General features: G+C 37.5%; 1 protein-coding gene across 11 annotated transcripts in view; it reads right to left on the reverse strand.

The window, feature by feature from the left end:
* The window catches only part of LOC138763404 (acyl-CoA-binding domain-containing protein 6-like), a 552,989-nt gene that overhangs the window by 105,607 nt on the left and 420,243 nt on the right, over nt 1–27,139 (reverse strand). For 9 of the 11 annotated variants that reach the window (XM_069937486.1, XM_069937482.1, XM_069937485.1 and 6 more), the window contains one exon: nt 20,541–20,602. The exons of the other annotated variants lie outside the window; for them this stretch is intronic. In XM_069937486.1, the coding sequence (XP_069793587.1) occupies nt 20,541–20,602 (62 nt within the window). The remainder of the gene's footprint in view (nt 1–20,540; nt 20,603–27,139) is intronic. 11 annotated transcript variants of the gene reach the window in all.

Raw genomic sequence — 27,139 nt, forward strand, 5'->3', positions numbered from 1 at the left:
GAAACATGAAAGTCTGCAGATGCTGTGAGTGTAGTTAAAAAAAATACAGAAATGCTGGAGGTCTCGCAGCATCCATAGGAGATAGAGATACAGAACCCTCCATAATGTACGTTTTTCCTTTATTTGCCCCTGAGCTCCACAGTTTTAAATTACTCAAACAATTCACATGTGATTAAAGTGCACATTCAAGGTTATTTGTATATGTTTTGGTTTGACCCTGTAGAAATTACAGCACTTTTTGTACATAGTTCCCTCATTTCATGGAAACATAATGTTTGGGACATTTGGCTTCACAGGTGTTTGTAATTACTCAGGTATGTTTATTTGCTTCATTGATGCAGGTATAAGAGAACTAGACTGGCTTCTTAGCTTGTCATCACCTTTGGAGTCTATAGTTTCCATTTTTCAACATGAGAACCTTAGTTGTGCCAATGAAAGTCAAAGAAGCCGTTATGCAGCTAAAAAAACAAGAATAAAACGGTAAGAGGATTGTCTGAACATAAGGATTACCAAAATCAACTGTTTGGAACATCATTAAGAAGCAGCGTACTGGTGAGCTCAGTAATTGCAAAAGTAGGCTAAGGAAGACCTCCACAGCTCATGACAGAAGAGTTCTCAGCATAATAAAGGAAAAAAAATTCAAACGCCTTTCTGACAGACCAGAAACATTCTTTAAGAGGTAGGTGCGGCTGTGTCAATGGCTACTGTCTGCAGAATACTTCATGAACTGAAATATAGAGGCTACATTGCAAGATGCAAACCACTAGCTGGCCACAGAAACAGGATGGCCAGATTATCGTTTGCAAGAAGTATTTGAAAGTATCTGCAGAATTCTGGGAAAAGGTCTGTGCACAGATTAACCTGCATCAGAGTGATGGCAAGAGCAAATTATGGAGGCATAAAGGAATTGCCCAAGATCCAAAGCATACCACCTCATCTCTGAAACATGGAAGTGGGGGTGTTATGGCCTGGGCACGTATAGCTGCCACAGTACTGGTGCACTTGTCTTCATTGATGATGTAAATACTGATGACAATAGCAAAATGAATTCTGAGGCATATAGAAACATCTTATTTGCTCAAGTTTTAAAAATCCCTCAAAACTCATAGAATAGCGCTTCATCCTACAGCAAAACAATGATCCCAAACCTACTGCTAAAGCATCAAAGGAGCTTTTTCAAAGCCAATTCAATCACTCGATCTAAATCCAATTGAGCATAGCTACCATATGCTGAAGAGAAAACTTAAGGGGACAAATCCCCAAAACTAGCAGGAGCTGATGATGGCTGCAGTAGAGGCCTGGCAGAGTATCACCAGAGAAGATGCTCAGCAACAAAATACTAAACATGACTACCTTAATAACATTGCTATGCCCTAAATGTGCTGAAATGAGGGGCTATATGTAAAAAGTGTTGTAATTTCTATGTGGTCAAACCTTGAATAAAATCTGGAATGTGCACTTTAATCGCATGTGAATTGTTTGATTACAAACATAAAATTATGCAGCACATGGGAAAATAAAGCAAAAAAGTGTCTTTGTCCCAAACATTATGGAGGGCATGGTATATTGCCGATGAGAAAAAGCTGTTAGAAATCAATGAAGGAGTAATCTATACAGAGATTTTTTTTCAGAACATGTTAAGGCGGCAGAAGGATAGGGAAGCAAAAACTTGCAATATTCAAGGCCTCAAGTGATTTTTATGAACAATTAAAAATATTTGAGGTTATTTGGTAAAACAATTGATAAATTAGGAATGCAAATTGTGGACAGAAAGGTCACACAAATTACAAACAAATAAATAATTCCTGTGGCATCGATTAAGCGATCTTCAAATAGTGGCACAGTTTAACATTTCACCTCGAGCAGTTTTGCACAGAAAAAGGTTATATGCTTAACTCCAGGGCAATGTAAAGTATTGTTTATCATAGACCTGTAAGCAGAGGCAGCCAAACTAGTTAAAAACCCATGGGGTTAACTTTTTAAATGTACATTTAGAGATTGCATGTGCATAGGATTGAATCTTCCAAAAACTAATCTTGAACAGATTTGCTCCTCATGTTCACATGTGCTGTAGTTTTATTCACACATATACTCATGGTTGCCAAATCTCCAATAGTGAGATGGCAAGGAAAAATATCTATTTGATGATATTTAATGTGCAAAGGTCATAACTTTAGAGCAGTGGCACTGATCTTCCACTGGTAAGCCAAAGATCTTGTGAGATGTATGGTAGTTCAATGAGACAACACAGTTTCTCACATTCTGGCTAGAAAATCTACCCTTTGAGGTTGAGGTGGATTAGAGAAGTATTTAATACTTCTAAGAGAAGTATTTAAGAAGTGTAGAAGATAATAGAAAGGATTGCCAGTCAAACCATTTTTCCCCAAGGTAAAGGTATCAAAAACAAGAGGGAAGGGTTTTAAAGGGTTCCTGAGACGTATTTTTTTTACACACAAAGAGTGGTTGATATCTGGAACACTATGTTTAAAAAGCATTTAGACAGGAACTTCAAATCGCTAGGTATGGAAGGAAGGACTGAGAGCTAATATGGGAAAAATGGCTGGCATTTCACATGGTGGGCCAAAGTACTTGTTTCTGTGGTGAACAGCTCTGTGACTCAATGATTCTAACCACAGATGGCCTGTACAAAGTAAAGAGAGTGCCAGGTAATGTTTCATAGTAATCTGAAGTTACTCTGTTGTGACCTCATGGTACTGGAATGCTGTTTGTTATCGGTGCAAAACTATTGGATTTAGGGTAATAGAATTCTACATCATGGAAATGGTCCTTTTGCCAAGTTTTTAATAAATGCATACACTTGTACCCATGTAAAGCGTTAAGTTGGTTGTCAGTGGTTCAAATGGAGCACAGAGTCAGAAATGATTCCTGATCATCCTCCTCCATTTAACAAATGTGAGGAAGGAAAGGGAAAAGTGAGGAGGGAAAGAGAAAAGAGAACCTTTTCAATGAAGATCTGGATGTGGCAAATGTACACTGCAGGTCCAATTTAGATGACAAATAAGTGCAGGTAGAGAACAAACCCATACATAAACTGAAATAAATCTTCAAGTGGGCGAAGGATCTAAACACTCTATTTTACCCAATATTGAGAAAAAGATGCTTATTGTTAACTTTGAGTGACACCAGATAATAAAGTGAACACCTGAGTGAACAATAAAGAGATTTAGATCACCATTTAAACATTTAACTCCACACTGTGATGATGCTACAACTTACAGTAAAGAAGTATGATTGAAGACTCTTAGATAAATAAAATAATGTCAACAACAGGAAAAATCTCAAATGAAGGCACGTCTTTCATAATTTTTTTCTTCTCTAAATTAGTAAAATTATCAATTTTGATGAGCATTTATCTTTGACATGATCCCCAAATCAAATCTATTTGCCCACCACAGGCTCTGAAAGGTTTCCAAATTTCTACCTCTTTGTATTCTCCAGAGACACCTCCAAATCCATTAAGTAATTTTGTAGGGGCAAAAGTTGCAGAAAATTAACATCAGCACGCTAAGAGGTTTCAGGCTCATGTATTTCAAGAGAGAGAAAAAAAATCAATCAAACTGCCTGAATTGTCACTATACGGTATAACCCTGTCATAATTTAGAAATTAATAATGAGCACCCAAAGAGCCTTCCAGAAGATTTAGTCACAGAGTACCCTGAATGATTACACAATTATGCAGTAAACAAATTGATAAATGCATTTGGGAAAGTTATATCTAAAAAATACACAATAGAAACATAGCAGCATTATGACTGATTGTCTCAGGCTGTATAAAATGATTGATCCATTAAAGACCTACAGGGTAAAAGGTATAACTTGCACTTTTATTCCTAATCTCAGAAATGCTCAAATATTCCTTTTATAGAATTATAATTAATTATTTGATGAAAAGCCTTAACCCCTCCACTTGCACTGGAAGAAAACTATGTCAACTCAATTTCAGAAAATGATTTACAACCCTTCATTTGGTAAAGTACAATTTGCATGAAAATATACTTGAACAAGTACTGGCTCCTTTTATACGTCAAGTGTTGCTTCAGTCATATTACAGTTCCGTGGCTAATATAGTGTTTTCAGTGGATATGCAGTTTTCTTTCATGCCATACAATTGCTATTACATCAATACCAAAGATGGCACAACAGCATTCGACAGTATAATTAATCTAAAATGCACATCAACATTTGCTGGCAATTACAGCACTATTTATTAGTCAAATTTACTAGGGTAGAATAAAACACATTGTGCTCATAAAGAACAATATTGCTTTGAATATTTATAACAATAATATTTTCAATATAATTTAGTTGATGTACTCAGTTGAGTAAAAAAAAGTGGTGATAAATAATCCTGAAGCACAATCCTTTGCTTCCACTGGGGAATGAATTGGCAAATCCTGGTGTGGGAACAATGGGCCATTTTTACACACTATCTAGCAGCTGCTAATTGCTTCCTTAAAGTGCTTGAAACAAATGTAAAACCTGAAGGATGTTGTTAAATATTAAATATTAATCATGAAATGGTGTTTTCCCCTCTCACAAAAATATCACTTGTTTCTTTAATTGTCATCTGTCACTAATGCATGATCTATGAATGCAACAAAATTCTTGATCCCTCTCCACGTGACTGAAGATGGGATAACTAACCACAACAGTGTCAGCTCCAGCCCTGAAGTGACACGTCACTGATCCTGTAAGATTCAGACACAAATTAAGCTTTATTCCTCTACACCACTGATGTTTTAACCTGCATAATGAAATCAAGACCCCCTAGTTAAAGGAAGTGTGAACATTTGACTTTAAACTAACTTATTTTAGGAAATAGTTGCTTCTTCACCAATTCATATAATCTTCTCGATATGTTTCATATTGAGATTTGATGAATTTGCTGTGCTTGCATTTATCGATTATATGGTCAGTCCATTAATCTATCAGTGATTGCTGTGATTAATTATCTAGTCAAATCTTAAAGAATATGATTAAAAGGAGATTAATGTTGTTTCACTGAATAGTGGTTATGTGTTTCTAGTAGATGAGTTCACATTCTAATCTACAACAACTCTTAAAGCCACTAAAACATATTGAAATAAATTTAACGTATTCATGTGATGACGTTAAGTGATGACAGTGCGAGAAAATTCTTCACATTGCAATCAGTAACTGATAGATTCATTAAAGTTCATTTGCTGGGAATGAATGTAGACTTTATTGATGAGCTGAATCTTGTTGGAATGCTCAAAATATTTGACAAGGTATTTAAAACCACAGGGTTTCCTCGCTTCCTTTCTGGACACTGCAGAAGGTCCATAGTTGCCCAAAACTGTCCAATAATTCTCCATGTGGTCATTATTATTGAATGTGCTGGAACAATAATGTGAAACTATTTGGCTAAAGATGACATCATAAAAAAAAAAACGTGCACACAAATTTTCAGTAAGAACAACACAAACATGAGAAGACGTTCTCTCTTACATTGGCTCTAAAATGAGGAAAACATTTCTGGCTTATTGATAAAGTTAGCTCACCTAACAAAGTTTGATTCTGTTGTCATTTTGACCTCTTTGGCTTCATCCTCCCGCTATGTTCCATTGAAGCTCAACATGTGTTCAAAGTGAAACAGCTCATATTTCCACAAGAAACACGCACCCTCTCAACAACACAGAGTTCCATCATTCTATATCTCCCACTTAAGCCTCTACAGGGTTGATCTTTTGTTCCTTAATGCTTCTTCTTACCAAGCTTCTTTGTATTGCAGTACCATCCCTTAATCTTAATCTCTTTCTCTTCCCTTCCCACTCCACATGAGACCCTTTATTAGCTCCTTTTCTTTTGCTCCCCTTTTTCCAATGATCCAGGCTACCTTCCTCTTTCCAGTTTTGAGGACTGAGCATGTTAATACTGTCCATTTCTTTCTCCAGAAATGCTGTTCAATTCCAGCATTTCCTGTTATTGTTTAGCAAGGATTGTCTTTTGGATGTGGAATTCTCTTAATCACAGTTCAACTGGGTTAATAGGTACTTTATCAATTGAACCATCAGCATGACCAGCCAGTTCACAGACCTGGTTCCGTCACCTCTGCTGAACAGGTATTAATTTCCAACAGTGCCACAACTTCCGGGGTATCAATTGGCTTATGGGAAAATGCAAGAGCATGATTTTAAACTGAGGCTATATCAGTAGACCCACAGTATCGCAACAATGGACCCGAGTTTCAAGAATCTCAAGAGTGCATGTGCAAAACTTAAATTATGAGTAAGATCTGAGAGCTGTTGTCACACAACTTTTTTCAAAAATCTTCTAGTTAGATGAAGAAGCAGGACATATCCAAGTAATTAAGCAGAAATAAAATGATCTTGGGCCAATTTCCTGCATGCTTCCTCATTTGTTCTTTCAATCTAAAATAACCTGACAAGTATTACATTTTTAAAAAAATTGATGCAAGCATATTGATCCATAGAACATTACAGCACAGTACAAGCCTATCAGCCCTCAATGTTGTGCCAAACTTTATATTCCTAACAAGAAAAAAAAATCCAAACCCTTCCTACCTTATAACCTTCTATTTTTCTTTCATCCATGAGCTTGTCTAAGAGTCTCTTAAATCCTCCTAATGTTTCAGAGTTCACCACTATCCCTGGCAAGGAATTCCAGGCACCCACTACTTTGTGTGGAAAAAAAACTTACCCCTGATGTCTACCCTAAATTTTCCTCCCTTCACTTTGTACAGATGTCCCCTGGTGTATGTCTACCTCATCTCTGCCTCTCAGAATCTTGTAGACCACTATTAAGTCTCCTCTCATCCTTCTTTGCTCCAAAAATAAAAGTCTGCTAATCTTGCCTCGTAAGTCTTATTTTCCAATCCAGGCAGCATCCTGATAAATTTCCTCTGCACCCTCTCCATAGCTTCCAAATCATTCCCATAACGAGATGACCAGAACTGAACACAATATTTTAAGCAATCCTACTTAACAGTTGCTGGTGTGTACAATGGGATTCTTGCAATTAAACCCAAACACCAGAGAAGGTATTGGCAGAATATAATGGAAATGATTGTCCTGTTAACAGACAAGATTGACAAGGATTAGAAAATTTCACTAATAATTAAGGGAGACTTTTGCAACATAAATGAAGATGACTGTAATTTGGATGAACATGAATTCTAAGAAACTGGGAAGCCAAACACAAAGATCACTTCTGTGCACATCCACTTTGTAACTGATGATCATATGAACCTTGGAAGGAAATGTGTCCTTTGTGGTCTCTCTTCTGATTGGTTAGATTTGTGTCTGGCCTTATCTACATCCAGAAGACAGAATACATGCTTTACCAAACTCACATAAGACAAAAATTTGAGCTTGTGTGAATATAAAAAGACAAATTAAAAACACTGTCAAGTGTTTCCATATTGTGGGTATTGTAGTGTGATTGCATATTATCAAAGAACATGATGTTGTGCTGACCTACATAAACTTTCTCTACATCAATCTAACCCTTCCCTCCCTCACAGCTCATAATTCTCACTATTTCTTACATCCATGTGCCTATCTAAGAGTCTTTTACATGACTCTATTGTACCAGCCTCCACCACCACCACCAGCAGTGCATTTCAGGCAGCCACTACTCTGTAAAAAATCTACCTCTGACATCTCCCCTCTACAGAGTCGGCGCAAAGAGGGGGGGATTTGCGGGCATTTCCCCCCCAAAGTAAGGTGCTGTGGTCTCCATACGCTCACAGCCATCACTTGCCATCATACCCGTTCCCACCCGTGTCACTAACAGGTGTCAAGCATCACCAGCATCTAGCTTAATGCATACTAGTGGCTCTTCATGCAATAAAAATAGCGCTTTCGGTGGCTACATTGGAGGGACTGAAGGTTAACGTTCGTTCGGTAAGTAGGTACCAGAACTCCCACCCCCCGCCCGTTAAGCAAGTTTACGAGTGTTGGATTGTGTCCCCTGTTACCCTAATGCCTCCCTCTAACACTTGTTCTGGTGCCGACCCTGCCTCTATACTTACCTCCTCTCATTTTAAACAGATGTCCTTTGGTATTGGCCATTGCCACTCTGGAAAAACATGTTGGCTGTAAGACTATATGCCTCCTATAATTTTATACACTTTTAATAAGTCTCCACTCATCCTCCAGAGAGAAAAGCCAAGCTTACTCAATCTTTCTTCATAAGATCTGTTCTCCAATCCAGGCATTATCCTAGTAAATCTCCTCTGCATCCTCTCCAAAGCTTCCACATCCTTCCTGTAATGAGGTGACCAGAAATGAACACAATCTTCCAAGCATGATCTGCAACATTATCTTGTGGCTCTTGAACTCAATGCCCTGACTTATACGCCAACTTAACCACACTGTCTATTTGTGTGGCAACCTTGAGGGATCCATCTACTGAGAGTCCAAGATCCCTCTGTTCACCCACCATGCTAAGAATCCTGAAATTAACCATGTGTTCTGCCTTTAAATTCGATCTTTCAAAGTGTATCACTTCACACTTTCGTGGAATGAACTTCGTCTGCTACTTGTCTGCCCAACTCTGCATTCTGTCTATATTCCTCTGTAACCTACAACAACCTTCTAGACTATCCACAACACCTCCAACCTTCATGTTCTCCTGTGTTGGAATGCTTTGAGGTTTTCCATAATCCAACTTGCCAAGTTTCTGTAATGGTCACAACGTCCCAATTCCATATACTGATCAATGCTCTAAGTTTATACCCCTTGTTCTTAATACTTCTCTCATGAAAGTAAACTAATTTCAACCTATCCAACTGACTGCATCCACTGGCTGATTCTCCTCATAGTCATGAATTCTCCTGCAAACAGCGGTCATTAACATTTCCACACCTTCCTCAAGAAAAGTATTTCTGATCTGTTAAACAAAGGTTTAGGGATTTTTCTTCATTATGATGAGGATTCATCCGTAGCGAAAAAATGCATTACAAGTACGTGGAAAGATACAAATATGATTGATATTAATAGATGGCATAATGGAAAAAATATGTACGTTTTGCATGATAATTATAATTTTTTTATTAATAAGTGGCTGTTATACGGAATATTTACATTTCAATTTATATTGATTAGACTTTAATATGTATATTTAACTTTTTTTTAATATTCTTTCTTTTTTTATAGCTCTCCTTAGGAGAGTTGGCTGAAGGGGGGGGTTCCTTTCTTTTTTTTCTATATATGTATCAAAAAATGTTCATGTTTAATTGCTGTATATGTCATATATTATTTGTTTTTTGAATGAATAAATACAGTTTTTTTTTAAATTCTGATGATGATTCTTCTGTCATCAACAGTGAAGGTCTCCCTTGGAATACCAGTCCCTTTGTGATGACTGAGTTCACTAGTATATGCTTTCTTCTTCATGATGTTCTATCTCACACATGTCAAACTCAAGCCTGCGGGCCAAATTTGGCCCGTGATATAATTATATTTGGCCCGCAAGATCATATCAAATATGTATTAGAGCTGCCCCACTGGCCGCCGCGCCAGTATAGCGCATGCACAGCTAATACTACAAATCCCAGAATGCTTTGCAAATGCGTTGGCACCGGCCCGTCAGCCTGCTAATCGCCCCCACCTCCTCTCTTTACTTTCATTAGCATCTGCGACCTGTCGCCCAACTCACATGTAATAAACCCCTTACGAAAAATGGCCAAACCAAAGACAGAAAACAGGACCTTTCAAGGCAGGTGGGAGGCAGACTATATGTTCATCATTTTAAAAGACAAACCTGTTTGTCATTGAAGCAAGTTGTTATTTTTTTGACTTGTTGGCTTGTGAAAAAAAATACATTTAAAAGGAGCTTAAAGGATATAGAGAAATATTATTTATTGAATATTTTATTTTTCATTTGTTAATGCTTCTTCTGGAAAGAGTTTAACCAAAACTATTATTAAACATTTATTTTAACAAGAAAAAGTTTAACATTACATATGTTGAAAGAAGAGAAAACATGCAGATGTTGTTGAAAATTTTCAATAAATATTTAGTTTGGCCAATGACTTAGTCCAAGTTTTTAATTTTGGCCCTCTGTGAATTTGAGTTTGACACCCCTGTTCTATCTAGACTGTTGATTTTGGTAATCCTAAGGTTTGGATAATGTCTCTTACTGTTTTATTCTTGTTTTGCAGCTTCATATTGGCTTCTTACATTGGCACAACACTTATCCGCATATTGAAAAATGGCATCAACAGACTCCAAAGGTGATGAAGAGCTTAGAAGCAAGCTTAGCTTTCATATATTTGCACAAATAAAGCAATTATATACCTGAATAATCACAAACATCTGTGAAGTCAAATGTCCCAAACATTATGTTGCCCTTAAATGACCCAACTGCGCTGGGTGGGTCACGTCTCTAGAATGGAGGACCATCGCCTTCCCAAGATCGTGTTCTATGGCGAGCTCTCCACTGGCCACCGAAACAGAGGTGCACCAAAGAAGAGGTACAAGGACTGCTTAAAGAAATCTCTTGGTGCCTGCCACATTGACTACCGCCAGTGGGCTGATATCGCCTCCAACCGTGCATCTTGGCGCCTCACAGTTCGGCGGGCAGCAACCTGCTTTGAAGAAGACCGCAGAGCCCACCTTACTGACAAAAGACAAAGGAGGAAAAACCCAACACCTAACCCCAACCAACCAATTTTCCCTTGCAACCACTGCAACCGTGCCTGCCTGTCCCGCATTGGACTTGTCAGTCACCAACGAGCCTGCAGCTGACATGGACATACCCCTCCATAAATCTTCGTCCGCGAAGCCAAGCCAAAGATAAGAAAGAAAAAGATGTATAAAAGTGCTGTAATTTCTACATGGTCAAAACATATACAAATGTATACAAATAACATTGAATAAAATCTGGAATGTGCACTTTAATTACATGTGAATTGGTTGATTATAAATTTAATACCATGGTGCACAGGGGCAAATAAAGGACACAAGTGCCTTTGTCCCAAACATTATGGAGGGCCCTGTAACTCCTGTGGATGCACAAGTGAAGTGCTGCTTCATTTAAAAGGACAGTTTGGAGCCCAGAATTGTGGTGTGGGTGCAGGTATGGTATTTTCTACAGTTGCAGGGGAAGGTGCCAAGGAGGTGATTGGTGGAAAGGGATGAGAGACGAGAGACCCACAGAGGGAGTGGTCCCTCTGGAACGCAGAGAGGTGAAGTCTGGTGGTGGGGAAATTATGGTGGATCATGTGTTTGATGTGGAGGCTAGTAGGGTGGTAGGTGAGGACAAGTGGAATCTTCTGTTTATTATGCCTTGGGGCAGAGGGAGCCAGGCAGATGAGCATGATGAGGAAATGCAGGTAAGGGCTGAGTTAATGGCGCTAGGGGGGAAGCAATATCTGTGGAAGAAGAAGGACATTTCAGATGACCGAGACTGGAACACCTCCGTTTGGGAACAGATATGGCAGAAAAAGAGAAATTGGAAGAAAGGAATGAAATCCTTGCAAGGGGCTGGATGTGAAGAAGTGTAGTTGAGGTATTTGTATGAGTTAGTGGGTTTGTAAAATATATCAGTGGAAAGCTTGTCTCCCGAGATAGAGAAAGAGAGATCAAAAAAGGGGAGAGAGTGTATTACCGGAGATAGACCAGGTGAATTTGAGACTGGGATTGAAGTTTGCACCAAGGTAAATGAAGCTGATGAGTTCATCATGGGTGCATGAGGTAGCCCCAGTGAAGTCATCAATGTAGTGGAGGAAGAATTGAGGGGCCTTGCCAGTGTAGGCTTGCAGCATGGATTGTTCCACAAAGCCAACAAACAGGCAGACATAGCTGGGACCTAATATACACCCTTCTGGACCTCATCACTTTTCCTATCTGTGATTATCAATGTGAACCCCAACTCTGTCTGCTCTCACTCCCTCTCAAGAATGTCGTAGATTCAATTTGGGATGTCTCTGGCCTTGGCACCTTGGGGCAACATATCATGCAGAAGTCTTGATCTCCTCCATAGAATTCCTATCTGTTCCCCTATTACTCTCCTCATCTCCGTTCTGAGCCACAAAATGGTGGCTAAATATGGTTGCTGTATCTTTTGCTTGATAGGGTGTTCTATCACCCTATAGGGTCAAAGGGTACCCTGCACAGTCAACCAGCTACCTGCCTCCTGCATACTAGGAGTGACTGCCTCCCTGTGTATCCTCTCTATCAACTGGTCAGCTTCTGGATTCATTTGAGTTATTCCGATCCAGCTCCCTACTGCAGTCTATAAGGAGATGCTGCTGGATGCACTTCTCAGAGTTGCAGTTATCAGGGTCACTGGTATTCTCCTGGATTTCCCACTTTCTGTATGTGAAACACCATCACTGTTATGGTTACCATTCCCAGTTAAAAAGTAGAGTGGTAAAAACAGAATTTATTCGGCAAAACTTTTATCAGATCATTTGCCATTAACTTTAATTATTGTGATAACGGAAAAACAAGAAAGTGTGTACAGATGGTGTCTCATGCCACACCATTGAGAAGGAAAGACTTCTGTGAGATAATTAAGAGACAGAACTATTTTGTGAAACTAATCTTTCTTCTACCGAAAATATCTTTTTAATTCGCTTAAGGGTTACTTAAGAGGATAAATTATACAAAAACTCAAAAGAATACACAACAGATTTGGATGGTTTGGAGAAAGATATAACACAACTAGAAAAAGAATATGAAAGAATGGGGTTACAATAAATATAGACTATTAGAGAATAAAAAACTGAGATATAACACATTACAAACATACAGAATGGAAAAAAAAAACAAAATTAACAACTAAACAAAAATATTATGAATTAGGAGATTGGGTACACCAAGTTCTATCTGGGCACGTAAAGGCAGAGGAGTCATCTAGGATGATAAATGCATTAAAAACAGAGGCTGATATTATAAAATATAATCAAAAAGAAATAAATAATATTTTAGACAATATTATACAAAATTACATAAAACAGAATTATTAGGAGATGAAAATGAGATGGACGAATTTTTAGCAAATATTGAACTTCCAAAATTAGAACATAGAGAATGGGTTGATTTAGATGCCCCTTTCACAAGAGAAGAAATTGTGAAAGCTTTGGGCACTTTACAAGCTAATAATTCTCCAGAGAAGGATGGGTTTCCTCTTGAGTTCTGTAGACAATTTAATGACTTGCTAGTAGGCCGACAGCATCGAATCCACGCTGCTGAAGATCCAACTGCGCTGGGTAGGTCAAGTCTCAAGAATGGAGGTCCATCGCCTTCCCAAGATCGTGTTATATGGCGAGGTCTCCACTGGCCACCGTGACAGAGGTGCACCAAAGAAGAGATACAAGGACTGCCTAAAGAAATCTCTTGGTGCCTGCCATATTGACCACTGCCAGTGGGCTGATATCGCCTCCAACCGTGCATCTTGGCGCCTCACAGTTAGGCGGGCAGCAACCTGCTTTGAAGAAGACCGCAGAGCCCACCTCACTGACAAAAGACAAAGGAGGAAAAACCCAACACCCAACCCCAACCCACCAATTTTCCCTTGCAACCGCTGCAACCGTGTCTGCCTGACCCGCATCGGACTTGTCAGCCACAAACGAGCCTGCAGCTGACGTGGACATTACCCCTCCATAAATCTTCGTCCACGAAGACAAGCCAAAGAGTACTTGTTAGTAGCATACAGTGCTACTAAAGAAAAGTAGAGACTTGTTAAAACTTCATCATCTAGACTTAAATCACTTCTAAATCCTGATTATAAGATATTGGCAAAGGCGCTAGCTAATAGATTTGGGCAATATCTATCAAAATTTATCTATATATATATATATGTGTATATATATATATATATATATATATATATATATACATACATACATATATAGACAGACCATATGGGATTTGTTAAAGGAAGACACTCTTCAATAGTCTGGATAGACTATTTAACATAATACATATGACGAAATCAAAGTTGAATCTGAGTATAACAGTCTCCCTAGACACAGAAAAAGCATTTGACCGTTTAGAATGGATTTTTCTATTTAAGACACTGCAAAAAAATTTGGTGTAGGCAGAAAATTTATAAATTGGATAAAAACTATCATAAACCACAAGCCAAAAGTATTACTAATATTCAGATGTCAGTATTTTTTTCCTTGAGTAGATTGAGTAGATAGGGTGTTCCCTGTCCCCAGCACTTTTTATCCTAGCGATTGGACCATTGGCGGAGATTATAAGGAGAGATCCGGATATTAAGGGATTCAAAGTCGGACAGGAAGAACATAAAATTAGATTATTTGCTGATGATGTGCGATTATATACGTCTGACCTGCCTGAGTCCTCGATAAAATTACAAACATTATGAAAATATGGAAGAGTTTCAGGTTATAAAATAAACATGGTTAAAAGTGAGTTAAAGCTATTGACAAATTTTGATTATGAAAGATATCAAAAAAGGTAGACAGATGGAATCAAATATTTAGGAATAATGATAATTTAATAATTATAATTTACAGAACATATAAATTTAATTATACTCTTTTAGAAAAAAATAATAGAGAAAGATTTACAGAAATGGAAAGATGTGCTGATTACTTTACTGGAAAGAGAAAATGGTATTAAAATAAAAGTGATGCCGACTACAGTATGTTTTTCAATCACTGCCTATTCCACTACCTAAAAATAAACTCTTTTAAATTATTAAATAATGATATAAGGAAATTCCCATGGAATAAAAAAGTGCTGATAATTTCATTCGAAAGGCTAACATAAACTGGGAGCATTTAAGTTTCCAGATTTTAAAAAGTATTATTTATCAGCACAATTTAGATTTTTATCTGGCTTCTTTGAAGAAGACAGCCCCCCCTTCCTGGATCCGAATGTGACTATTTAATAAAACAGGAGACAGCAAAAGATTATATTTATCAGTGGAATAACAAAAAAAGATGGATAACCCTATATTAATACATATGATTTTAATATGGCAAGAAACAAATGGGTGTATTGGGGAAAAAAGGAGGGATATCACTAAGACACCATTATGTAAAAATGTGTTGCTGCTCATGAATCAGGGCAACAAGAAATTGAATTCCTGGGATGATAAAGAAATGACATATTCATGATTGTTATGAGGAGGGATCTCTTCTGTCTTTCTAACAATTAAGAAATAAACATGGAGCAGCTAATGGGAATTTCTTTTGTATTCTTCAGCTAAAATTATTCCTCAGAGAAAGATGGGGGCCAAATTTGGCCCCACCTGAAATTAGTGAACTGGAATGAACGATTTGGCTGGGGAATACACCTAACTTTATAACTAAGATGAATGAAAGTGCAAAACTAGGTTTACAGAGATCGAGAGAGAGATGGGAGATGGATCTAAGTGTTGCAATAATGGAAAGATGTTCTTCTGATTGGTGTTTGGATAGCATGACATCAATTATAAATGCAAGATACAGTTTCCTCCACCAATTATATTTCACATCACAGATGTTGCATAGATCCAAATCTGAAATATCAGAGATGTGTTTTAGATATGGGACAAAACTAGGAATGTTTTTACATGCTATGTTGTCAAGTGTGAAGGTGAAACTTTTTTGGCAGGATATTACCGAAATATTAACAAGGGTAACGGGGATGGGGGGGAGGGGGGGGGCGTGCCACATGATGACGTGGGGTTAGACTGGTAATCCCTGCTCTCCTCGGAAAAGTTGAGAAAAAAATGACAAAAAAGGCTATAAAAGTTACAGAAAGGACAATAAAGACAAACAGAAGAGATTATCATGCCACTGAAGAAAGATAAAGGCCTTACTGCAATAAAAGAAATGGAACAAGAAAATGAACAAGAAAAAGAGGCCTACATTGATAAGGGATTCTAGAGCTATCCGCAAGGTAATATCCAAGGGAAAGAGGCTAGAAGCCAGGGAGACCTTGGACACTGTTGCTCAAGGTCTCCTTTGATAATGACTATTGACATCAAGTGAAGAAGTGGCTCTGCGCATGCAGAGGAAATTTTATAAAAGCTATAGGGCACTCACAGCTCCAGTGATCCAGAGGAAGACCTGCAAAAACAAATAAAAGACCAAGAACGATCTACAATCAAGAAAAAAGCAGAGAAAGGTGCTGGGGAAATGAAACAATTTTTAGACTTTTCATCATTCTATAGAAGTATTAACTGATGAAGGAAGAAAGAATGGTGACAAGATTGAAAGATTAATACAACAAGTTGATACAAGATTTGAAATAGTGGATGGGAAAATTAAAATAAATGAATTTGAGATTCAGAATATTAAGGATCAAATGAAGAAGATACAAGCAGAAACTGCTGCTACGAGCAATCAGTTAATGCAAAAAATAGACATTTTGGAAAATTTTAGTAGGTGAATAACATCAAGATTGTTGGACTTGAAGAAGGTGATAAAGGTCAAGATATGAAAAAAATTGCAACGATGGATACTGGAATCTTTGGGTTAGGCTGAATTTCAAGGATATTTGGAGATTAGACGAGCCCACAGGGCACTGAGACCTAAACATCAGCCTGACCAAAGGACCCATCCAATACTTGTCAGATTCTTTGGATATTGGAGTTGGCAGCAAAGCAAGCAAAAGAAAGACAATCACCTTTGATTTATAATGGAAATAAGATTTTCTTTTATCCAGATATAAGTTTTAATATGTTAAAAAAGAGAAAAGAGATTAATCCAGTTGAAGATATGCTATGGAAAAAAGGCTATGCCTTTGTTTTGAGATACCCTGCTGTACTAAAAGTATTTGTCCTGGGTGGATCAAAGGTAGGTGCCGATTCATTGCCTGACAAAGAACAATAGGTGGTTGCTGATAACTGAATGAATTATATAAGTGAAAGATTGTTACTGTAACTGAAATTACATTGTGTTTCGAGAGAGTTTAAATGGGGAGGAAGGTTTAACCTAAAATGCACGTGATTATTATATTTTGACAAGATCAATGGATTATTAGATGTGTTGGAAAAACTATAGTAAGGGATGGTATGGTATATTGAGTGAGTTAGTGGGGCTTATGAAGCTGACTACTGCGGAATCATGGGCACAAATGTGATATTTTTCACACCCCAAATATATCACAGGATTAGTCGTGTTCTACCATCATGTGCCTCCGGGGTCTTCTTCACTTCTTTTTCTTATCTTTCTCTTTTTTGTTCAAAGCCTGGAGTGTCTATGAATGTAGTATGTTACACAAGTAGCATAACAAGTGATCGGGGGGGGGGGGGGGGCGAGGGGATGCTGGAAGGATGCATGGTCTTATATTGGTGTATAATGCCAGGAATTTTATTAGTATTAATATTAATGGAATTCAAAATCTGATAAACCAAAAAAGATTATCAAGTTATATGGAAAAAAATTATAGTGGATGTAGCTTTTTTTTACAAGAAACTTATTTAACTGACATAGAACATGCAAAGTTAAAGAGGGAATGGGTAGGAATGGTATTGGCTTCTTCATTTAATTCTAAAGCCAGAGGGGTAGCAATACCAATAAATAAAAGTTTACCAATTAAAATATTGGATACAACTATTGATAAAGTGGGAAGATACATGATGATAAATTGTCAAATTTACTCAGAATGTTGGACATTAATGAATATTAATTCATAATTTTATGCAATTTACCAATAATGATGTTTTTAGCAACTTTTAAAAGAAACTATTTCAATCAGAATCTCTGAAAGATAGAGATAAAATAGATCAATATTTATCACAAATTATATTGCCGGAATTAAACACTGAGGAGAAGATTGAATTATTGAATTCTTTTACAGATACAGAACTATATATTGATATCTTTGCCAAATAATAAGGCTACAGGAGAGGATAGTTTCTCTCCAGAGTTTTTTAAAGAAATTAAAGAGTTATTGGTTCCCTTATTTATGGGATTGCTAGATCAAATGGATGATTCCTGTGATTCTCCAGAGTTGTTTAAAACAACATTAATAACGGTTATTCCAAAAAAAGGGAAGGATCCTTTGCTTCCATCTTCATATAGACCAGATTATAACATTTTGTCTAAGTTACTAGCTAATAGGTTAGGTAAATGTTTACGTAAATTGATCAATTTGGACCAAACAGGTTTCGTCAAGAATAGAAGATCAGTGGATAATATTGTCAAGTTTTCAAGCTTATTAAATATAGCTCAAAAAAGAAAAATACCACCAGTAGCCTTGGCTTTAGATGCAGAAAAAGCATTTGATAGATTAGTATGGGACTATTTATTTAATGTTTTGAAGGTATTTGGAATTCCAATAAATTTTATAAATTGGATAAAAGTACTATATGATAATTGCTCGAAGGCTAAAGTAGTTACAAATAGACAAAACCTTTCTCATTGGAAAGATCATCTTGACAAGGTTGTCCATTATCACCTTTTAAAAAAAAATTTGCGTTGGCTATAGAACCTTTAGCAGAGGTGATAAGAAGATATCATGAGATTAAGGGCTTCAAGATAGAAGATAAAGAACATGAAATTAGTCTTTTTGCAGATGATCTTCCTATTATATCTTACAAACCCTGAAATTTAATTAAAAAAAAAATGTACGATTGGCGGAGTATGGGTTAGTATCAGGTTATAAAGTAAATATTGACAAAAGTGAATGATTGAGAATGATTATACCCAAATTAAGAAAGTGACAAATTTTAAATGGCAGAAAGAGGTGGCTAAATATCTAGGAATGAATAATGATAATAATTTGAATAATTTATTTAAATTGAATTATATACCTTTATTGAAGAAAATTAAAGACTTAACAAGATGGAAAGATTTACCAATTTCTTTAATAGGGAGGATAAATTGTGTGAAAATGAATATTTTTCCTAGAATGTAATACCTATTTCAATCATTATCAATTTCTGTACTAACAACATTTTTTCAAGACCTTAATAAAAATGTAAGAAAATTTATTTGGAGACAAAATGCCCAGGATGGCGTTGGAAAAATTAACATGGAAATATGATCGGGGGTCTGCAAATGTCTAATTTTTAAAATTATTACACAGTAGCTCAATTTAGATTTTTGTCCTCCTATTATCAGATTGGTGAAGACAGCATGGGTACAGACTGAAATTAGTAAAATAGAAGAAAATAATTCCTAACATTTTATATAAATGGCATGAATGACTGTTAAAAGGAAGAACAGATACACCAATTTTGAAACAAATATTATGGAATCCATGTATAAAGAGCAATGGAGAATTATCAAATAGATAAAATGTTACTAAAACAAAATCCTCATTCCTTTTACAGTTATTAGTTCATTTTTTGACATTTAGTATAATTGTGGAATAAAAAGGTTAAAGGATTGTTCTTTGGGTTCTGTTTTTTTTTTGTCTTTCAACCAATTGAAAGATAAGTACAATATATCAAATAATACATTTTTTTCTTATTATCAACTTAAATCATATTTAAAAAGAAAGTTAGGTTTGAATTTTAGATTACCGGAAAAAAAGTCAATTTTAATATTTAATAACTGATACATTTATTAAAAGATTTATTACTAATATGTATATAAAATTGCAAGAGACTATGCAGAAAAAAGATTTATTTATATTGAAATTAAGATGGGAAAGAAACCTGAATATACTAATTCAAGAAGAACTATGGTCAAAATTATGCCATGAGAGTGTAACAAATACAATTAATGTCAGATATCAAATGGTACAATTTAATTTTTTACATCAATTATATTATACTCCACATAAATTACGTGGACTTAATTCAAATGGCTCTGATCAATGTTTTAGATGTAATAAAGAGGTAGGAACTTTTCTACATGCAGTATGGCAATATGAAAAAGTAGAAAAATTCTGGGAGGATATAAGTACATTATTGGGACAAATTATGAAGAAACAAGTTCCGAAAGATCCAAGACTATTTTTGCTAGGAGATATTTATAATATGAAGTTAGATATTTATCAGAGGAAGTTTCTAAATTTAGCAATAGCAGTAGCGAAGAAATGTATGATGGTAACATGGAAATTAGACAATAATAGAATGGAATAGTTGAATAGAATGGAAAATGGATTACAAAATTGTACACCATTAGAGAAAATAATGTACAACTTATGGAATCAACCAGAAAACTTCTTCAAGATCTGGAAACCATATATGGCAAAAGTTAATCTACAGCGCCCACCACTCCTGGTCCAACTCGCCCTAGTTAACTTAGATGTTTAAGATTATATTTGTAAATTTGAAATTTAATTAATTCATGAATAATATATGACAAATTCAGGCAGGCTTTTTTTATTTTTTCCCCCTACTTTTTTGGGGAGGGAGGGGGAGAAAAAATAAAATTATGTATTCATATTGCATCATTTATTATTGTGTATGATTATGGAGAAATATATTTCTTATGGATGAAAATGAAAAATAAAGTTTAAAAAAAAACCAAGAATAACAGGGATGGCCTTCACAGACGAACCAGAGCTTTATCTTTTGGATAACTTTATTGAAATAAGCAATAAACTAACTAAATTCCAAATTTAGTTTGTTAAAATAGCCTTAGCAGGAGTAAAGAAATGTATTGCAATTACTTGAAAATCTGAGTCCCCTCTGCATCTAGCATGATGGACTGCTGAGATGAATAGTTCCACACCTATGGAAAAAAATTACATATTACTTAAAGAATAAATGTGACATATTTATTAAAATATGGCACCAAATTTGGATCATATAGAGGCCCAATTATAACTATAACTACAATAATAAAAAAGACAATAAGAGATGCTTCTATAGTATAAATACTAGTGACTCTCCTATATAGAATTTTTTATGGTTAATATAAATGTGAGCCCTGATGGTGTGTGGAGGGGGGGTGGAGGTTGTTTTGTTTTGTAAGAAAATAGCGAGAGAAAATATTTATATTATTTATATTATATTTATATTTATATTATATGTATATTTATGGAGAAAAAACCCCCCAAAAATTAAATATTTCAATAAAACACACCCTGATGTCTTCCCTAAACATTGCTGCCTTCACTTTGTCCAGATGTCCTCTGCTGTTTGCTACTCTCGCCTTGGCAGAGAGGATCCGGCTACCTTATCTAGGCCTCTCAATTGAAGAACAAAATATAGTCTGCTACTAAATTTGGGCATATTACCCATCCAGAGTGTCCGCTCCATTTCGCCAACTCCCAGAGGAGTCGATGCCTGTCCCCATCTTTCTCTCAAAAAAGTTCTCAGTTGGAGAAAGCATAGAAAAGTTCCATTAGGTACACAATAGGTCTATCTCATTTGTTCAAATTAAATCAAAACACCATCTTTGTAGCAATCTTCTACACAATGTATACCCTTTTGTAACCATATGTTTAAAATTCTGTTCCCCATATTCATAGGTAACAATACATTAATGCATAACAGAGCAATTAGCAAAATACCCACTTTTCTCCTAATACATTCATTAATCTTCTGCCATTTTATTTTTACCATATGTATCAAAATAGGGTTATTTGTCTTCCTTTTTATTGATTTAAGGCTCCACTTATCAATAAAGTCTTTAGCTATTTCTTCATTCATTGAATGTAGCCCCATATCAACCCAGTTTGGTGGGTTCCCCTCAAACAAAACGCTGAAAATCTTGCTTGTGCAGCCAGATAATATATTTTTTTTTAATCTAGAAGTCTCAGCCCCACTCATTTATAATCCCAGGTAGTTTTTTCCAATGCATTTCTGGGAACTTTGTTATTCCATAGGAATTCCCTTACTTGATTAAGGAACAATTTTTTTTTTAAATCTTGATGACAGCAAGAGGCAATGATTGGAACAAATGTTGAAATCTTGGCATCACTTTCATCTTTACACAACTAGCTCTTCCCCTTAATGGAAAATCCTTTCATTTTTGCAAGTCCTGTTCTAGTTTACTAAGCAGAAGAAAGTAATTAAGCTTTATATAGATTTTGTAACTTATTGTCTGTTATTACTCCCAAATATTTAATTCCATCTGTTTTCCATTTAAACCTACTACCTCTTTTATATCAGCCATAATTGTGGTTTGTTAAAGGCATTTTTTTAAACTTTTATCCATATTAATTTTATAACCAGTCACTCTACCATATTTTCTCCTGTATTTTTTCCAGGCATTCTTCTTGATCTGACAAATACAATAATACATAATCTGCAATTAAACTAACTATATACTCATACTGTCTGACCATGAAGCCTCTAATCCATAGATTATCAAGGTGAGGCATACCAAATTTCTCCAATGTTTTAAATAAAAACATACATTTTAATCGGTCGAATGCATTTTCTGCATCTAGAGAAACTATTATACTTGGGATACGCCCCGCTTTTGCCATATGCATTATATTAAACAATCTGGCTAACTTGTTCGCTGAATATCTACCCTTAACAAATCCTACCTGATCTGGATGTATTAATTTTGGAAGATATTGCCTGAGATTATTTGCTAGTGCCTTTGCTACAATTTTATAGTCTGCATTAAGGAAATAATGTATGATGATGTTTTTAATAGGTCTCTATTGTGGCTTTCGCGCAAACAGAGGAACTACTGACATGGTCTTTGCCCTCAGACAGCTCCAAGAAAAGTGCAGAGAACAAAACAAAGGACTCTACATCACCTTTGTTGACCTCACCATATCCTTCGACACCGTGAGCAGGAAAGGGCTTTGGCAAATACTAGAGAAACCTCGGATGCCCCCCCCCCCCAAGTTCCTCAACATGGTTATCCAACTGCACGAAAACCAATAAGGTCGGGTTAGATACAGCAATGAGCTCTCCGAACCCTTCTCCATTGACAACGGCGTGAAGCAAGGCTGCGTCCTCGCACCAACCCTCTTTACTATCTTCTTCAGCATGATGCTGAAACAAGCCATGAAAGCCCTCAACAATGAAGACGCTGTTTACATCCGGTACCCCACGGATGGCAGTCTCTTCAATCTGAGGTGCCTGCAAGCTCACACCAAGACACAAGAGTAACTTGTCCGTGAACTACTCTTTGCAGACGATGCCGCTTTAGTTGCCCATTCAGAGCCAGCTCTCCAGCGCATGACGTCTTGTTTTGCAGAAACTGCCAAAATGTTTGCCCTGGAAGTCAGCCTGAAGAAAACTGAGGTCTTCCATCAGCCAGCTCCCCACCATGACTACCAGACCCCCCCCAGATCACCATCGGGCACACAGAACTCAAAACAGTCAACCAGTTTACCTACCTCGGCTGCACCATTTCATCTGATGCAAGATCGACAAAGAGATAGACAAAAGACTTGCCAAGGCAAATAGCGCCTTTGGAAGACTACACAAAAGAGTCTGGAAAAACAACCACCTGAAGAAACACACAAAGATCAGCGTGTACAGAGCCTTTGTCATACCCATGCTCCTTTTCGGCTCCGAATCATGGGTCCTCTACCGTCATCACCTACGGTTCCTAGAATGCTTCTATCAGCGCTGTCTCCGCTCCATCCTCAACATTCATTGGAATGATTTCATCACCAACATCGAAGTACTCGAGCTGGCAGAGTCCGCAAGCATCGAATCCATGCTGCCGAAGACCCAACTGCACTGGGTGAGTCACGTCTCCAGAATGGAGGACCATCGCCTTCCCAAGATCGTGTTATATGGCGAGCTCTCCACTGGCCACCGAAACAGAGGTGCACCAAAGAAGAGGTACAAGGTCTGCTTAAAGAAATCTCTGGTGCCTGCCACATTGACTACCGCCAGTGGGCTGATATCGCCTCCGACCGTGCATCTTGGTGCCTCACAGTTTGGCGGGCAGCAACCTCCTTTGAAGAAGACCGCAGAGCCCACCTCACTGACAAAAGACAAAGGAAGAAAAACCCAACACCCAACCCCAACCAACCAATTTTCCCTTGCAACTGCTGCAACTGTGCCTGCCTGTCCCACATCGGACTTGTCAGTCACCAACGAGCCTGCAGCAGACGTGGACATACCCCTCCATAAATCTTCGTCCATGAAGCCAAGCCAAGGAGAAGAAGATTTTTTATAGTTAATACCATAATTATTGCTGTTGAGAAAGATTCTGCGCGTGTATCCACCACTCGATCTAATACATCCATCAGTAATGGCATTAACATATCTTTAAATTCTTTATAGAACTCGGGTGAAAACCCATTCTCTTCTGGAGACCTGTTAACCTGTAATATACTCAGTGCTTTCTCAATTTCTTCACTTGTAAAAGTAGCAATCAAATAACTTCCATCATTTTGATCCAATTTAGGTAATTTAATCCCTTCTAAAAACTCATATTTCGTTTTCATCCTCCAGTATAGCCGATTTATAAAGCTCAATGTAATAAAGTCAAAAGACATTGTTAATTTCTTTCTCACTATATGTAACTACATTGGCTTCCTTCTGTATTGCCTTTGTCGCCCTTGCAGAATCTTCTGCCTTTAATTGCCATGCAAGCACCTTGTGAGCCATTCCCCCCGTTCATAATATTTCTGCCTATTCTTAAGTATTGTTTTATCCTGTTCACCTATTCTCTGATATTCTTGGTCTAGTTCTAATATCTCTCTTTCCAACTTATTTAATACTGCATATAATAATAATTGATCAAACCTTCTTTATATGATAAATCAAAGGTTATTTGCAAAGTTGTTTATTTCTGAAGAGAGGTGGAGAGGATGAGCAAATGTAGGTTCTTGGGAGTCACTATCTCGGAAGATCTTTCCTGGAACCAACACACCAATGGCATCATGAAGAAAGCCTCTACTTCCTCAGGAGTTTGCGGAGGAGCTAGTGGAGTTATTCAAGTGAACCGGTACGGACTTGAAGGGCCGACATGGCCTGTTTCCGTGCTGTAAACAGTTATATGGTTATTATATTCTCTCCACATTTTTCGTAAATGACATAATCTGGCCTCTCTTTGGACTATCAGTCGATGTCTCAGGTGAACTCAGAGCTTCCGACATTTGTTTCGATTTTTTTCCCATAATCTTAATTATCAGTACAAGTAAATTTTTGTGGAAGAAAAAACTCAAAAAATAATCTTTGAGTCGGCTTTTTGAAACTCTTCACGAAGAGCCCAGGCAAAGCATATCTGTTCACTTTCATCACATGGCTAGCCCTCGTGACCTCTCGACTCTTGAACTCAATCCCTCTATTAATGAAGTCCAACAACCCATAGGCCTTCTTAACTATCCTATCAACTTGTGCAGCAATCTTGAGAGATGTATGGATTTGGACCCTAAGGTCCCTCTGTTGACCATTAACCCTGTACTCAGCCTTCTGGTTTGTCCTTCCAAATGCATCACCTCACACTTATCAAGATTGAACGCCATCTGTCACTTTTCTGCCCAACTCTGCATCCTGTCTATATTCTTTTGTAACCTACGACAAACTTACTGACCCATCCTTCCACCTCTTCATCTAGGTCATTTATAAAAATCACAAAGAGCAGGGGGACCCAGAACAGTGGAATTCCACTGGTCATTGACATCAAGGCAGAATACTTCCCTTCCACTACTACTCTCTGCTTTCTACAAGCAAACCAAATTTTTATCCACAAAGCTAAAGTTCCATGGATCCCATGCCTCATAACTTACTGAACAAGTCTCTCATGGGACGTTTTCAAATGCCTTACTAAAATCTATAGACCATATCTACACCCCTACCCTCATCAATTTCATTTGTTACTCCTCAAAAAATTCAATTCGGTTTGTGAGGCACGATCTTCCCCTCACAAAGAAGACTGGACTTCCAAATGCTCATAGATCCTGTACTTAAGAATCCCCTGAATTCCCAGGATGCTCCCTATTACATTTTTTAAACAAGGGGATCGCATTTACCATTCCACAATCCCCGGCATCTCCCTTGTGGCCAAGGACGATGCAAAGATCATAGTTAATGCCCCAGCTATCTCTTCCCTCCTTCCCACAGCCACATGGGGTATATCGCATCTGGTTTTGGGGATATCAATCTCAATGTATGTTAGAAGATCCAGGACTTCCTTTTTCCTCATCTCAACATCGTCCAGCACACAAGCCTTTTCTATTCTGACATCACCTTGACCAAGGTCCTTTTCCCTGGTGAATACTGAAGCAAAGTATTCATTTAAGACCTCCCCAACTTCTTCCAACTCCAGGCACATGTTGCCTCCTGTAACATTAAGCAGTCCTACCTTCACTTTCGACATCCTCTGTTCTTCATGTCCGCATAGAATGCCTTGGGCTTCTCCTTAATCCTTCTTACCATGGCTTTCTGATGCCCATTCAAACTCTCCTAACCTCCTTTCTTAAGTTGCTTCCTGGCTACAATATAATTCTCATGAACACTTTTTGTTTTTTTTTTAACCAGCTGCCTCACCTGTCTTGTCAACCATGGTTCCTCCGACCATCTTTTCCCTGTCTCAGTGGAACAAACCTATCCAGAACCCCATGCAAGTGGTCCCCAAACATTATCCACATGACTTCAGTGCATTCTCCATGAAACATCTGTTCCCAATGACCTAGTTCCTCCCTCATCCTCTTGTAATGAGCCCTTCTCCAATTAAACACTTCCTCATTTTGTCTGCTTTTATCCTTGTCATAGCTGCACTAAAGCTGAGGGAGTTGTGGTCACTATCACTGAAATGCTCCCCCACCAAGAGGTCTGTCACCTGACCAGTCCCATTACTGGTACAGGGGTTTAGGTGGTTTAAAAGAAATAGGATGGGAAGTAAGTGAGAGGGTGAGGAGTAGCAGGAATGCTGGCCCTCCGACGACACGGGCCCCTGACGTCCATGCCTGGGGCCTATATAACGCGACGGCCAGTGCAATAAACCTGTCTCGACTTCAAGGCTTTGGTGTGTGATTCGATCTTCTTCATGCCTGCGTGGAGTGAACACCACACAGGTATTCTCAGTAAACTCGCTTTCTATCCCATCAGCCTCTGTTTGAATAGATCATCCATGTCAATTTCTACAACCTTTAATGATATTCCAAACACATTTTCCCCTCCTTTTTCCTCATCATTCCAAAGAGACTCTTATACTTGCAAGTTCTAGTTTTGCTCTTCCATCCTCACCCACTTTTTTATGGAACTTTCCCATGCAGTGGCAGGAGATGCATCACCTATCCATTCATTTCCTACTTTTTCTCCATCCAAGCACCAAGTATTTTCTCCAGGTTTCATTTTCTTTCACTTCATCCTTGGGTATTGCATTCGGTGTTCCTGA

The sequence above is a fragment of the Narcine bancroftii genome, chromosome 5 (assembly GCF_036971445.1).
Source record: "Narcine bancroftii isolate sNarBan1 chromosome 5, sNarBan1.hap1, whole genome shotgun sequence".
NCBI classification, from domain to species: Eukaryota; Metazoa; Chordata; class Chondrichthyes; order Torpediniformes; family Narcinidae; genus Narcine; species Narcine bancroftii.